Below are 14568 nucleotides of genomic sequence, written 5' to 3'. Positions count from 1 at the left end.
AGAGGCTGAAGACATTCAGTCAGAGGAGGGGAGTTGATGAGATCAAAAAGCTTTTGATTCCACCCTATCTAGTAAAACTGTGAGTGAAACCCCCAAACATGCATTTACTCACCAATTCTCTGCCTGTTGCTTAGATATGTGAAGCCATTGTTGAAGAGAATCAGCAGCAGAATGTTGGGTAGGGTCTGAAAACTATGAAATAAAATAATTTTTGCTATAAAACAGTGGCAACACTATGATCCAGTACTGCACTCAAAGAGAGAGAGAGAAACTTATTATTTTCTGACTTGAAAATAGTCCTAATGAGGGAACGAAGTGTCTAAGAATTTGAGGCACAGAGAGGAAGAGGAATATTACTTGCATTGGTTTAGTGTGTCTTTATTGAATACACCACATAGGTGGAATAGTAGACTATATATGCTGCAGCTATGTTCCTCTGAAGAATATACATCATACTGTTACTTCTTTTGCTTGCTCAGTGTATCTTGGCTTTGTCCATTACAGATTTATCTTCATCCACCTGCATGAACCACTTCCCTTCCAGAGTCTCGTTCATGTTGCACTCCATGAGGGCTGAGTCAGGAACCTGCAGGGAAGGACAAGGGGAATGGCCAAGTTTGGTTTAGATCATTGATGAATAATATGAGTGGGTGAAACCATTATTAATTGGTTTAGGAGATGAGCAGCAAGAATATGTAATCGAAGAGGAAACCTGAGATGAAATGGCAGGAAGAAGGATAGAAGCTGTAGGAAGGTAGTTTTGAGATCAAAGCTTTGTGTCAAACTGCATGAAAAGCTTTTGATATGTCTACAGTAAAAGTTTCACTAAAATTTCTAAAAGAGGATGACCAAGACTGAATACGGAGAGACAGATCACTAATAGAGCGAAAGATTGTGAAGTGACAGATGTTTAAGAATCTTTATATTGAGGATAGATTTAATAACTAGGTAATCAAGGGATTAAAGGCAGGTTTACTTGCCAATTTGCGACTGAAGATGCAAGTCGGTAGTTTCCGACTGAATATCGGTGCCTAACGACTGGAGGAACCAGTCGCAAAACAAAACAAACATGTTGGTCTTGTTTAGTCAATTTATGACTTTATTTACGTTGTGATGTCATGGAGTAAGCTTTGAAAAATGTGGTGTCAATGTAGAGAAGATGCTGGAGCTGGTGAGGGAAAAAGAACACATCTGGGACCCCAGAAATGAATTATACAGTAAAAAAAAAAAAAGCTTGCACAAATCGTTGTTCGACGAAATGGCTGCCAGTCTCCAAGAACTGTTTCCCTCAATGCAGAATGTTGTTGGTGAGGATTGAAGACCTTGTCAGGATTTTATTTGATCGCAATTGTGCATAACCTTCGTAAGATTAGTGTGTGGTGGACACTCCTTTCTTTCGTCCTACTTAGCCAGGGACGTATCCACAGGCATTTTCTTTTCTTTTGACTCTTCCAAAAGAACAACCATCGCTTCAGCATTGTCACTGGAAGAAGACATCTTAGCGGGTAGCTGTTTGTTTACATTCACTTCCCGCCAAAGCCCAAACTATTATGAACTTTCCAGTCGTTATGTGTGATGTTTTCCGACTAGAAGGGCTCAGTCGATACTTCTAGCGACTTGTAATTTCAGTTGCAAATTGGCACAATAGTGAACCCATCTTAAAGCTATAGGACGCTAGTTTGAGAGATTAAAACGGTCACCCTTTTTAGAAACAGACTGAATGTATAAGCAAACTTCCAGCAAGAAGTTATTTGTTATGTAATACTTTCCTAATCAGATTTCCATCATATGTTTATAGTGATTGAAGACGGGTTCACATGTCAATATGCGACTGAAATTGCAAGTCGGTAATTCCCGAATATCCCGAATATCGATGCCTAGCGACTGGAAAATGAATTGCAAAACAAGACCGACATGTTGGTCTTGTTCAATCGATTTGCGACTTTGTTTACTTTGTGACGTCATGGAGAAAGTTTTGAAAATGTAATATCCAGATGTAGAGAAGATCTTAGAATTTATGAGGGAAAAGATCACATCTGCGATGAATTATAAAGCAAAGAAAAAAAAAAAGCTTATGCAAATCTACGTTCGATGAGATCGCTGCTACTTTCCAAGAACTATTTCCCTCTATGGAGGGTGTTGTTGGAATTGAGGATTGAATACTTGTGAAGTTGTGATGATTTAATTTGATCGTCACTGGAGGAAGACATTTTGTTGGGTAGCTGTTTGTTTACGTTCACTTCCCGCCAACCAGCCGATACTTCCCAGTCGCTGTGTGAACGTGCTCCGACTTGAAGGGCTTAGTCGACACTTCTAGCGACTTGTAATTTCAGTCGCATATTGACACGTGTGAACTTGCTTTAGAGCGCGGCTTAAGGCCTATATCCCAAATTTCAAATTCAAATTAAAAATGTTTATTTAGCTTTTACAAACAAATCTTTAACTTATAGTGGACATGTTAAGTGATACAGCTGGACCTGTTAAATGAAAACATTTTTTACAGGCCCCTATGAGATGCTTATCATTAATTAACTTCGAGACAGTTTAGACTTTATCTTTACAACTTACGATGGATGGATTGATTTTATATTACAACTTACGACTTTACTGAAGTGATTAATTCTCATAAGACACGGACCAGTAAGAATTTAGGGAGATAGGGAGGCTACGAAAGACCAGCGCAACTCGAATCTTAAGAAAAAGATGAGATCTCGTCTTGGAATTGTGAGCGGTTGTACGAACGAATAATATTGAGATAGCAAGAGTGCACCTTAATTTTCTGCCTAAAAAAAAAAAAAAAAAAAATCCATTGATATTCTACTAGGAAGAACATGCACGGAATCATATTTGGTGTACGTTGCCGAACTCGACACGTTGCGATCGAAGAACGAATTTTATCATAAGATCCTACGATTCAGACATCACGCTGGTGCAGTGCTCATATCTTTGCTGTTACTAGGGCGTCTTCATCCCTAACTCTGACATGCGAACAGCCTCGATGTGTGTCGAAGAGCACGTATCATGAGTTTGGCAGACACTCGACCAACCTTGCACACGAAGCCCTGTCTTCTCCCTCTCCCTGCTTCATGAATTACGATCACGACCCTCTCAGTGCCTTTCCCCCGCACCACTTCTTCTGCTGGACCTAAACATGCACATAAAACTACCACTTGCAGTATTACTATCAAGGGGATCGCTCAGGTACTTTCACGCCTATCCCAAGAAGAAGAAAAAAAAAAAAAAAAAAAAATGATGCGCTAATCGTTTTTGTTCCATCTCTAGATTTTCCTTATTACATAAAAAAAGTAGGAGAGATGATCTCTTTTATTCCGTTTATACTGTCTGGGAATCCCGGCGCTCGTCAACCAATTTGATTCGCGATTCCAAGTTCAACTGGTGGCGTGTCCAATGAGATTGACAATTGGCTCGTTACGAACCACGAGAGTGTACCTCCACTTCAGTCCGTCATGTGCCTCTACTTCCGTCTGTCAGTGTGGCTTATACTCTGTGTGTGACAGATACCCCTTGCTCCGCACTGCTGATCACAAATTACTGTTGCTGCCGAGGGCGAGATATTCTGGTGACGTAAAGCATGAACAATCAACCACGATCAAAAGAGGACTAAAGGATTGATTTCAGGTGACATAACTTAACTTGATTATATCTTGTGAGTGGGCTCCTTTATAATGTTTAACGTGGTCTGCATTTGATGGTAATATATGAGTGACAGTAGACCAAGGGCGATATGAAAAGCCTTGGTGCTCCCTGTGACAGGGTGCGTGTGTTGTGTGACGTGAGAGCCTTAGAGGGCTGGCTTGGTGATGACGAATTGAAGGCAGGTCAACAGCCCCTTTCGTGTTTTTTGATGATTCCTATTATTTGAATTTGTGACTGTGGATGTGTCGGGTGTTGCACCGGACTGGCTCTTACTATGAGGTGTTTGGTCTGGGACGTGTTGCCATGTTGTGAAAACTTTATTGTGAACATCCTGAAGGTTCTTTGATAAAAAAAAAAATGTGTGTTTGACTGACCGTTATCTCGTTTCCATTGTGTGGAGACTAAATGACGATGCACAGGAGTTTTCAAAGGCAGGGATTTGGTCGATAAGAGGAAAGTGCAAAACGCTCTGTGATGCGAAGTCACAAGGGTTGGGACGCTGGGGATGGGGAGTCGGAGGGCGAAATTGCTACTGGCTGTCTGAACTTATTGGACGATGAGCTTTCATCAGGAGATGTTCTGTCCATTGCAGTAAACTTGAAGTATCCCTGCAGCCTAGACTGGTTTGTGTTACGTGGGTGGAAACGGCGGGTTGCTCACAACTAGGTTAGTCGTCAGGGATGAAAGCAAACCTTCCGTGATTAATTAATTTGTATTCTTAAGCATCACATTACCTCATTGGGACTGCATTTTGAAATGTCTCTCTTATGATTCGGAGCGTTTCGATCACTACCTAACGACAATAAATCACCATCACCACCACCGTCACACTACATACTTCTTACTCCTCTCCCACACTCCATTATTCTTCCACTCCACTCCCTTCATTCAGTGTCCTTTACTGATGCTCTGTTAAATCTTGGCTTGATGCTACATGCTGTGCAATCGCAATACGAGGGGGAGGGATGAGAAATAAACAAACCATTATCATTCATTCTCGCCTTGGAGTTGGCAGTGCTGTGAAGGTATACGAGTACTGTTGCATGGTACTGGAGGCTGGAGGTGTGAGATAGAAAGCAAGGCGGAAGGTGATGGGGATACGGTGAGAGAGAGAGAGAGAGAGAGAGAGAGAGAGAGAGAGAGAGAGAGAGAGAGAGAGAGAGATTATGAAACCGTAATCATAAGAGAATATGATAAGTAGTATAGGGATGAAAAAGCTGAGAGAAACGAAATGAGGGGAAAGTGTGATGTGTGTCGATAAGATGAAAAGAAAATTATGGGGAAGTGTAGATGATGAATAGAGATAAGTAAGAGACTAAATAAACTTTCTATTTCTGATGGTACAATAGCACCACCACCACCACCACCACCACCACCACGACTATACTATAATATGTATTATGCTACTACTACTACTACTACTACTACTACTACTACTACTACTACTACCACTACCACTACTACTACTACTACTACTACTACTACTACTACTACACAAATAATAATAATAATAATAATAATAATAATAATAACAACAATAATAATAATAATAATAATAATAATGATAATAATAATAATAACAATAATAGTAATAATAATAATCAAAGTAATAACAATCATAGCAACACGTACACATACCATCACATCACATCACATCAAATCACATCACATCACACACACACACACACACACACACACACACACACACATAATGGTGGACAGTGGAGCGAGGTGTTACAGTTAGTTGACTATGGTAAATACAATGGACCAATGGGTGGAGGAGTCAACAAGGTACAGGAGGGTAGAAGAAGAACCATCAGACCCCCCTCCTACCATACAATACCTTAGTCCAATGAGAAGTGATCATGTGACATTAGAGATGGAAATACAGGAGGAGGATGGGTTAAGTTACAGAGATGACTACAAAAAAAAAAGAGATTAAATCATGCAAGAGCAGATTTTGAAAAATTAAGGAACCTTTTCTTTGCTGATATTACATGGAGAAACATTATGCACGAAAGGACAATACAAGGAAAATATGAAATATTCTTACATAGATATAATGGAATAAAGAAATGCGTACCTTTCTAAAGAGTTAAGAAAAAAATACACGCTTGGTACAATGCTAGATGTACAGAAGTGAAAAGGGCAAAAGATAAAGCTTGGAAGAAACTCATAAAGCAGAGACATGACAATAACAGACGGCAGTATAAGGATGCGATAAATTAACAGATCGGAGTAAGGAGAAAGGAAGAAAGAAACTTTGCGAAAGATGTGGTGAGTAAAAGCAAAGACGAACCCAAACTTTTCTACAAATTCATAAATGAGAAAATGAAGAACAAGAAAACAATATAAAAAAATAATTAAAGGAGGGAGGACATACCAAACAGAGAAGGAAATGTGTGAAATAACGAATGACAGCTTCAAAACGGTGTTCACTGTAGATTTTACAGAATCTAATAGGACATTGCATTACCAAGGATTACAGGAAATCACAGTGCATAAAGAGGATACTGGGAGATTATTGGATAATTTGGATGTCAGAAAAGCAATGGGGCCGGATGGTGTATCAGGCTGGGTGCTAAAAGAATGTAAAGAACAACTACTGGATCCAATTTGGGAAATTATTACAAGTTCACTAAATGAAGGGAAAGTTCCACTAGAATGGAAGAGAGCCAACGTAATACCGATATTTAAAGGATATGTTAGCATGTCCTTTATTTTTCCCCATACTCCCTTTCTGTCTGACGTCACGTCCTTCCCCTCAGTCCTCGCTCGCCGCCGCCTGAGGCTCACACGCTACGCCTCCTGCCTCTCGTTTCGCTCAGTTTACACTTGTTGTGTATTGTGCTACCGTAAATACACTTTCATAATGGACTCAGGTGTCTCCATGCTACCCCTGTTTTACGACAACTACTGAAGAAGAACAAGTCATAACAAACTGACAGTTTGGATTCAGGAAAGGATGGTCATGTATGTCGAACTTAAGCTTCTACTCGAGAGTAATAGAAGGACTGGAAAACAGAGATGGATGGGTGGACACAGTATACCTGGATATGAAAAGGCTTTTGATAAGATCCCTCATGGAAGACTACTTTGGAAACTAGAGAACATAGGAGGACTGCGAAGAACTTTATTAAAATGGACAAGGGATTATTTGAAGAACAGGGAGATGAGAACTGTGATCAGAGATACATACGAGAACACCACAGAACGCATGACTTCTGATCTTTTTAAGATTTCTAATTGGGGCAAGTTTGTAGTGTTTAATGCCTCAAACACTCAATTCCTCCATCTATGAACTCGACATAACCTTCCAAACAACTATCCTTTCTTCTTCAATGACACTCAACTGTCTCCCTCTTCCACACTAAATATCCTCGGTCTGTCCTTTACTCATAATCTCAACTAGAAACTTCACATCTCGTCTATTGTTAAAACAGCTTCCATGAAGTTGGGCGTTCTGCGGCGTCTCCGCCAGTTTTTCTCGCCTCTCCAACTGCTAATTTTGTACAAGAGCCTTATCCGCCCCTGTATGAGGTACTCTTCGCATGTTTGTGGGGTTTCACCAACACAATTTTGTTAGATAGGGTGGAATCAAAAGCTTTTCGTCTCGTCAACTCCCCTCCTCTGACTGACTGTCTTCAACTTCTTTCTCACCGCCGAATTGTTGCAACTCTTTCCATCTTTTATCGCTATTTTCGTGTTGACTATTCTACTGATCTTGCTAACTGCATGCCTCCTCTCCTCCTGCGGCCTCGCTGCACAAGGTTTTCTTCTTCCTCTTATCCCTATTCTGTCCAACTCCCTGACGCAAGAGTTAACCCGTACTCTCAATCATTCATACCTTTCTCTGGTAAACTCTGGAACTCCCTGCTTCTGTATTTTCATCTTCCTACAACTTGACTTCTTTTAAGAAGGAGGTATCAAGACACCTGCTCCCTAATTTTGCCTAATTCTGTACTTATCTTTTAGAGAACTAGCACTCAAGTGGGCCTCTTTTTAATATTTTGTTGCTCTTGGCTGGCCTTCTCTCCTGCATAAAAAAAAAAAAACGTATTACTACTACTATATATTACTACTACTACTACTACTACTACTACTACTACTACTACTACTACTACTACTACCACTGCTACTACTGCTGGTGGTACACTTGGTTGAAGCTACGTCGCCAAATACCTTTCTTAACTGTGGTATTTACAGTTACATAGTTACGCACTTCACCACTAGTTAAACACACCCTATTGTCTTCTTCTTCTTCTTCTTTCTTTTTCTTCTTTTTCTTCTTTGTCTTCTTTTTTCCTCCTCCTCCTCCTCCTCCTCCTCCTCCTCCTCCTCCTCCTCCTCCTCCTCCTCCTCCTCCTCCATCTCCTCCTCCACAGACTTTAAGCATTTTTCTCCCTTTTCCATCAGTCTTGGACACTTTCTGAAGAGAAGCGCCACAAAATCTTTGAAAGTAAAATTGTTTTGAATATTTCTCATTGTACATAGTCTTCTTTTTGCACCTATTTTTTTTCTCTCATGAAGTGGTAAAGTGAAGAGAGATTACTTCTTCATTTCTTTCAACTTTTTTTTCATACACTTATTTTCTTTGAAGCGTGCCAACATCACCACTTATAGCTACACACTGTACTATAAGCTACATGTTCTTTTATCTCAATTAACCGCTTCAGTACCATGACGTGTTTTCATATTCATTCTGCTTACTATTTGGTGATTTTACATAGCTTCAGAAACTTATGTGGGGATTGAAATAGTGAAGACTCTGGCCATTAATCTCCTGACAACCATAGATCCTTCCTAATGTAAATAAAATCGTCTAATCGCACCCAAACTCAAGATAAAAATACATCCCAGTACTGAATGGGTTAATACCACCTTGTAGTACTGCTACTAACAACCCTCAATCAATCCAGATACTAAATCGATGCTTGTACGTACACACTCCTATCATTCCATTACCTTTCTCCACAAACACAACTTCCCGATCTCTATTTTTCTACTATACTGCACGTTCCACGCTCCTTTGGCCATCCTTTCTCCTCACCTTTCCCATTCATGTTGCCTCTCATTACCCTTCAGTCTTCAGTCACCTTTAGTCACATATAAAGGTACACAGTCTCTGTATGCACGAAGGAGACTTGCTAAAACTCTAAAGAGAAGAAAAACACATAAGCAAGATATTTGGAATATCATATAAAATGTTGAGTAATACAAGAGTGGCATTTGAATTCGTGGACAAAGATATGATGAAAAAAAAATCATCACAAACATGATACGTCCAAAATTAGAATATGCAGCTGTGGTGTGGTCTCCGAGCTCTAAAAACGATATAAGATTAGAACGGATACAGAAGACTGCTACAAAGATGGTGCCGGAACTAAAGGACCTAACATATGAAGAACGGCTGAAGGAAATGGGACTACCAACCCTAATAACAGTGTACAAGATAGTCAATGGCATTGTAAAGATATAGACAAGGAAGACCTGGTGCTGGTGACAAAAGATAGAATTGCAAGAGGTCATGTAAAGATCAGGATGAGGCAGTGTGTGAAGGATATTGGAAAATACAGTTTTCCACACAGAACGGTGGAGAAGTGGAATGCATTGAATAATGAAGTTGTTACAGCACATAATGTGTAAGTTTAAGAAAAAATTGGATAAATGGAGACATGGAGACAGGACACTATGAGCCCCGCTCGAACCCTGTACAATACAACTAGGTAAATACACACACACACACACACATACACACACACACGCCCGGTAGCTCAGTGGTTAGAGCGCTGGCTTCACAAGCCAGAGGACCGAGGTTCGATTCCCCGGCCGGGTGGAGATATTTGGGTGTGTCTCCTTTCACGTGTAGCCCCTGTTCACCTAGCAGTGAGTAGGTACAGGATGTAAATAGAGGAGTTGTGACCTTGTTGTCCCGGTGTGTGGTGTGTGCCTGGTCTCAGACCTATCCGAAGATCGGAAATAATGAGCTCTGAGCTCGTTCCGTAGGGTAACGTCTGGCTGTCTCGTCAGAGACCGCAGGAGATCAAACAGTGAAACACACAAAGCACCTTGCCCTTAATACCTTGTGTAGTGGCGTGTAGCGTGGGTGGTGGTGGTCTTTGTAAGGGTTGTTGGAGCGTTTGTTGAAGGCCACGATGAACACCCAGCGGCGGCGGCTCGAGGTGTTGGGATCTGAAGTGTGAAGGAGGTTGCAGTGAAAGAAGAGTGCGTCACCTGCCTTCATCTCAACGTAGAGGTGCGGTAGAGTCTTGAGTGCCTGCAGAAGACGTGTTTAAATTATGGTGTTGTACTTCTGGTCCCCATATCACGTACAAGAAGGATGTAGATATAAAAAAAAAAAAAAAAAAAATTCAGAAAATGACTTGAAATGACGGAAAATTTAAGAATACTGTCTGTAAACATAGATACGTAGATAGATGGACAAATGGATACATAGAGAGATAGATAGACAATAGGAAAATGCATGAAGCAGGAGAATAATGATGGGTAGAGATGACAGAAAATGCGAGTGTTTAAGAAAAAAAAAAGTGAAAGAAAAGAATGAAGGAACATAAAGATGGATGAGAATGTGGTTAATATTCCAAAATTTTTTCTCTCTCTCTCTCTCTCTCTCTCTCTCTCTCTCTCTCTCTGTCTGATCCCCAAATGTGAGTCTTAATCGCTTTCCCAGGTATCCCTGGCGCGCTGATGTCTTTGTCTTTGGAACATTTTACACGAGGCCACGCGGGGCTGGTCGGGACTAGTGGCTCTAGTTACCGTGGGAGGGAAAACATCTGCGCGGGAGGGAGGTAAGCCAGGGGGCAGGGATAGGAAAATGTAATATAGAAAATACAAAAATAGTAATAAGAGAGAGAGAGAGAGAGAGAGAGAGAGAGAGAGAGAGAGGTACTGTACACAATAGACTTTGCGGTCTTTACGAGACGACCTGACTAGTCTCGAAGTTCCCAACATCCAACTGATTTCCTGCTAATTCATCTTCCATGGCCGGTATGAGGTCGAGCACGTGGTTTTCTCGAGTCGGGTATTGAACATATGAACATAACAAAATGAGGGAAGCTGCAAGAAGCCGCCAGACCTACACGTGGCAGTCCCTGCATGTATGAACAAAGCTGTCTAGTTCTACCTATCATCCCCATCCATAAATTTGTCTAATCTTCTTTTAAATCTTATTATTGACTCAACACGAACAATGATTACCCATCATTTCTGGTTCTATCCTGGCTACTGATCCTAAGATCTTTGTTCATGTTCCCTGTGTTATAATCCCTATACCACTTAAGTACTTCTATCAGGTCCCCCTTTTAACCTGTCTCTCTAAGAAATGCACCTTTAGTATCTCCGGTCTTCAATCCTCCAAATTTTGTCTCCCTCACATCCCATCCCAGTTCTCTTCTCCTATCTATCCATCTATCAATCTATCCATCAATATATCAGTCAAATAGTAACTCCATCTATCCAATGATACATCATTCAGTTAACCAGCCACCCAATCCATTCATCCATCAGTCATTTGTTCACTCAATCCACCCAACCACTTATTTAACAGCCACTCACTCAGTCATTCAATCACCCATTCAGTCAGTCAGTCACGCGTGCTCTATCACTCAGCCACTCACTTCTTGCACTCGTTCATCATTAGCACGCATTTGGTCGCCAGCTCTGTAGTGATCCACGCGGCCAAGGCGGTGGGAGCCGTGAATCACTTGAAGGCAGCTGTTTTCGCGGTCACAGTCATCCACGGGCAAAACACGGAGGCCATCTCAGGGTATAGGCAACCGTTGTTGTACCAGTACCTGCAAATTGTAAGGAGCGGGTATAGTTGGGGTGATGTTAGTGGATATAAAAAGGAAGTAAAGTACATGCAGGTTGACTTTATAATATTCTAGGGCATTGCACGTGGTAGAATGTGCAGGAGATAGTGCATAGTGTATAGCAAGATAAATAGTGTGTTTGTGAAGGCAGATGGGCTTTATCGTGTATTAGAGCCTAATACGTGTTTGCATAGCTGTACAAATAGGTGGATGTGACGTGCATGGCGTGTACATTATATATATATATATATATATATATATATATATATATATATATATATATATATATATATATATATATATATATATATATATATATATATATATATATATATATATATATATATATATATATATATATATATATATATATATATATATATATATATATATATATATATATATATATATATATATATATATATATATATATATATATATATATATATATATATATATATATATATATATATATATATATATATATATATATATATATATATATATATATATATATATATATATATATATATATATATATATATATATATATATATATATATATATATATATATATATATATATATATATATATATATATATATATATATATATATATATATATATATATATATATATATATATATATATATATATATATATATATATATATATATATATATATATATATATATATATATATATATATATATATATATATATATATATATATATATATATATATATATATATATATATATATATATATATATATATATATATATATATATATATATATATATATATATATATATATATATATATATATATATATATATATATATATATATATATATATATATATATATATATATATATATATATATATATATATATATATATATATATATATATATATATATATATCTATATATATATATATATATATATATATATATATATATATATATATATATATATATATATATATATATATATATATATATATATATATATATATATATATATATATATATATATATATATATATATATATATAATTGAAGGAGAAAATTAGAGATATATTTGGATGGGTAAGGTATAGGTGTGTTTGTGTCTGTGTTACGAGTATAGAAGTGTGTGTAGAAACAATTACTACCAGACTTGCAGATATTTCCTGTCACTATTTTGAAGCTGGCAATCTAACGGGCTTCTCCTTTCTCCTTTTCTTCTCTTTAGAGTTTTAGCAAATCTCCTTCGTGCATACAGAGACTGTGTACCTTTATATGTGACTAAAGGTGACTGAAGACTGAAGGGTAATGAGAGGCAACATGAATGGGAAAGGTGAGGAGAAAGGATGGCCAAAGGAGCGTGGAACGTGCAGTATAGTAGAAAAATAGAGATCGGGAAGTTGTGTTTGTGGAGAAAGGTAATGGAATGATAGGAGTGTGTACGTACAAGCATCGATTTAGTATCTGGATTGATTGAGGGTTGTTAGTAGCAGTACTACAAGGTGGTATTAACCCATTCAGTACTGGGATGTATTTTTATCTTGAGTTTGGGTGCGATTAGACGATTTTATTTACATTAGGAAGGATCTATGGTTGTCAGGAGATTAATGGCCAGAGTCTTCACTATTTCAATCCCCACATAAGTTTCTGAAGCTATGTAAAATCACCAAATAGTAAGCAGAATGAATATGAAAACACGTCATGGTACTGAAGCGGTTAATTGAGATAAAAGAGCATGTAGCTTATAGTACAGTGTGTAGCTATAAGTGGTGATGTTGGCACGCTTAAACGACTTCAAAGAAAATAAGTGTATGAAAAAAAAGTTGAAAGAAATGAAGGAGTAATCTCTCTTCACTTTACCACTTCATGAGAAAAAAAAAAAAATAGGTGCAAAAAGAAGACTATGTACAATGAGAAATATTCAAAACAATTTTACTTTCAAAGATTTTGTGGCGCTTCTCTTCAGAAAGTGTCCAAGACTGATGGAAAAGGGAGAAAAATGCTTAAAGTCTGTGGAGGAGGAGATGGAGGAGGAGGAGGAGGAGGAGGAGGAGGAGGAGGAGAAGGAGGAGGAAAAAAGAAGACAAAGAAGAAAAAGAAGAAAAAGAAAGAAGAAGAAGAAGAAGACAATTAGGGTGTGTTTAACTAGTGGTGAAGTGCGTAACTATGTAACTGTAAATACCACAGTTAAGAAAGGTATTTGGCGACGTAGCTTCAACCAAGTGTACCACCAGCAGTAGTAGCAGTGGTAGTAGTAGTAGTAGTAGTAGTAGTAGTAGTAGTAGTAGTAGTAGTAGTAGTAGTAGTAGTAGTAGTAGTAGTAGTAGTAATATATAGTAGTACGTTTTTTTTTTTTTATGCAGGAGAGAAGGCCAGCCAAGAGCAACAAAATATTAAAAAGAGGCCCACTTGAGTGCTAGTTCTCTAAAAGATAAGTACAGAATTAGGCAAAATTAGGGAGCAGGTGTCTTGATACCTCCTTCTTAAAAGAAGTCAAGTTGTAGGAAGATGAAAATACAGAAGCAGGGAGTTCCAGAGTTTACCAGAGAAAGGTATGAATGATTGAGAGTACGGGTTAACTCTTGCGTCAGGGAGTTGGACAGAATAGGGATAAGAGGAAGAAGAAAACCTTGTGCAGCGAGGCCGCAGGAGGAGAGGAGGCATGCAGTTAGCAAGATCAGTAGAACAGCATGAAAATAGCGGTAAAAGATAGAAAGAGATGCAACATTTCGGCGGTGAGAAAGAGGTTGAAGACAGTCAGTCAGAATGGAGGAGTGGATGAGACGAAAAGCTTTTGATTCCACCCTATCTAACAAAATGTGTTGGTGAAACCCCCAAACATGCGAAGAGTACCCCATACGGGGGCGGATAAGGCCCTTGTACAGAAGTAGCAGTTGGAGGGCGAGAAAAACTGGCGGAGACCCCTCAGAACCCCTTACTTCATAGAAACTGTTTTAGCAAGAGATGAGATGTGAAGTTTCCAGTTAAGATTATGAGTAAAGGACAAAGGACAAAGGATATTCAGTGTGGAAGAGGAAGACAGTTGAGTGTCATTGAAGAAGAGGATA

General features: G+C 38.5%; 1 protein-coding gene across 1 annotated transcript in view; it reads right to left on the bottom strand.

Annotated features, from left to right (window-relative positions):
- Nucleotides 1-362: 362 nt before the first annotated feature.
- The window catches only part of LOC123500078 (ectoine dioxygenase-like), a 21766-nt gene continuing 7560 nt past the window's right edge, over nucleotides 363-14568 (bottom strand). Inside the window, 4 exon segments of the mRNA XM_045248721.1 lie at nucleotides 363-586; nucleotides 9740-9934; nucleotides 11295-11422; nucleotides 11425-11471. Coding sequence (XP_045104656.1) covers nucleotides 476-586; nucleotides 9740-9934; nucleotides 11295-11422; nucleotides 11425-11471 — 481 coding nt within the window. The 3' untranslated portion in view covers nucleotides 363-475.

Source organism: Portunus trituberculatus, chromosome 50 (assembly GCF_017591435.1).
Source record: "Portunus trituberculatus isolate SZX2019 chromosome 50, ASM1759143v1, whole genome shotgun sequence".
In the NCBI taxonomy this organism is placed as follows: domain Eukaryota; kingdom Metazoa; phylum Arthropoda; class Malacostraca; order Decapoda; family Portunidae; genus Portunus; species Portunus trituberculatus.
The sequence above is the reverse complement of the archived record's forward strand: the minus strand, read 5'-3'. Positions and strand labels throughout refer to the sequence as shown.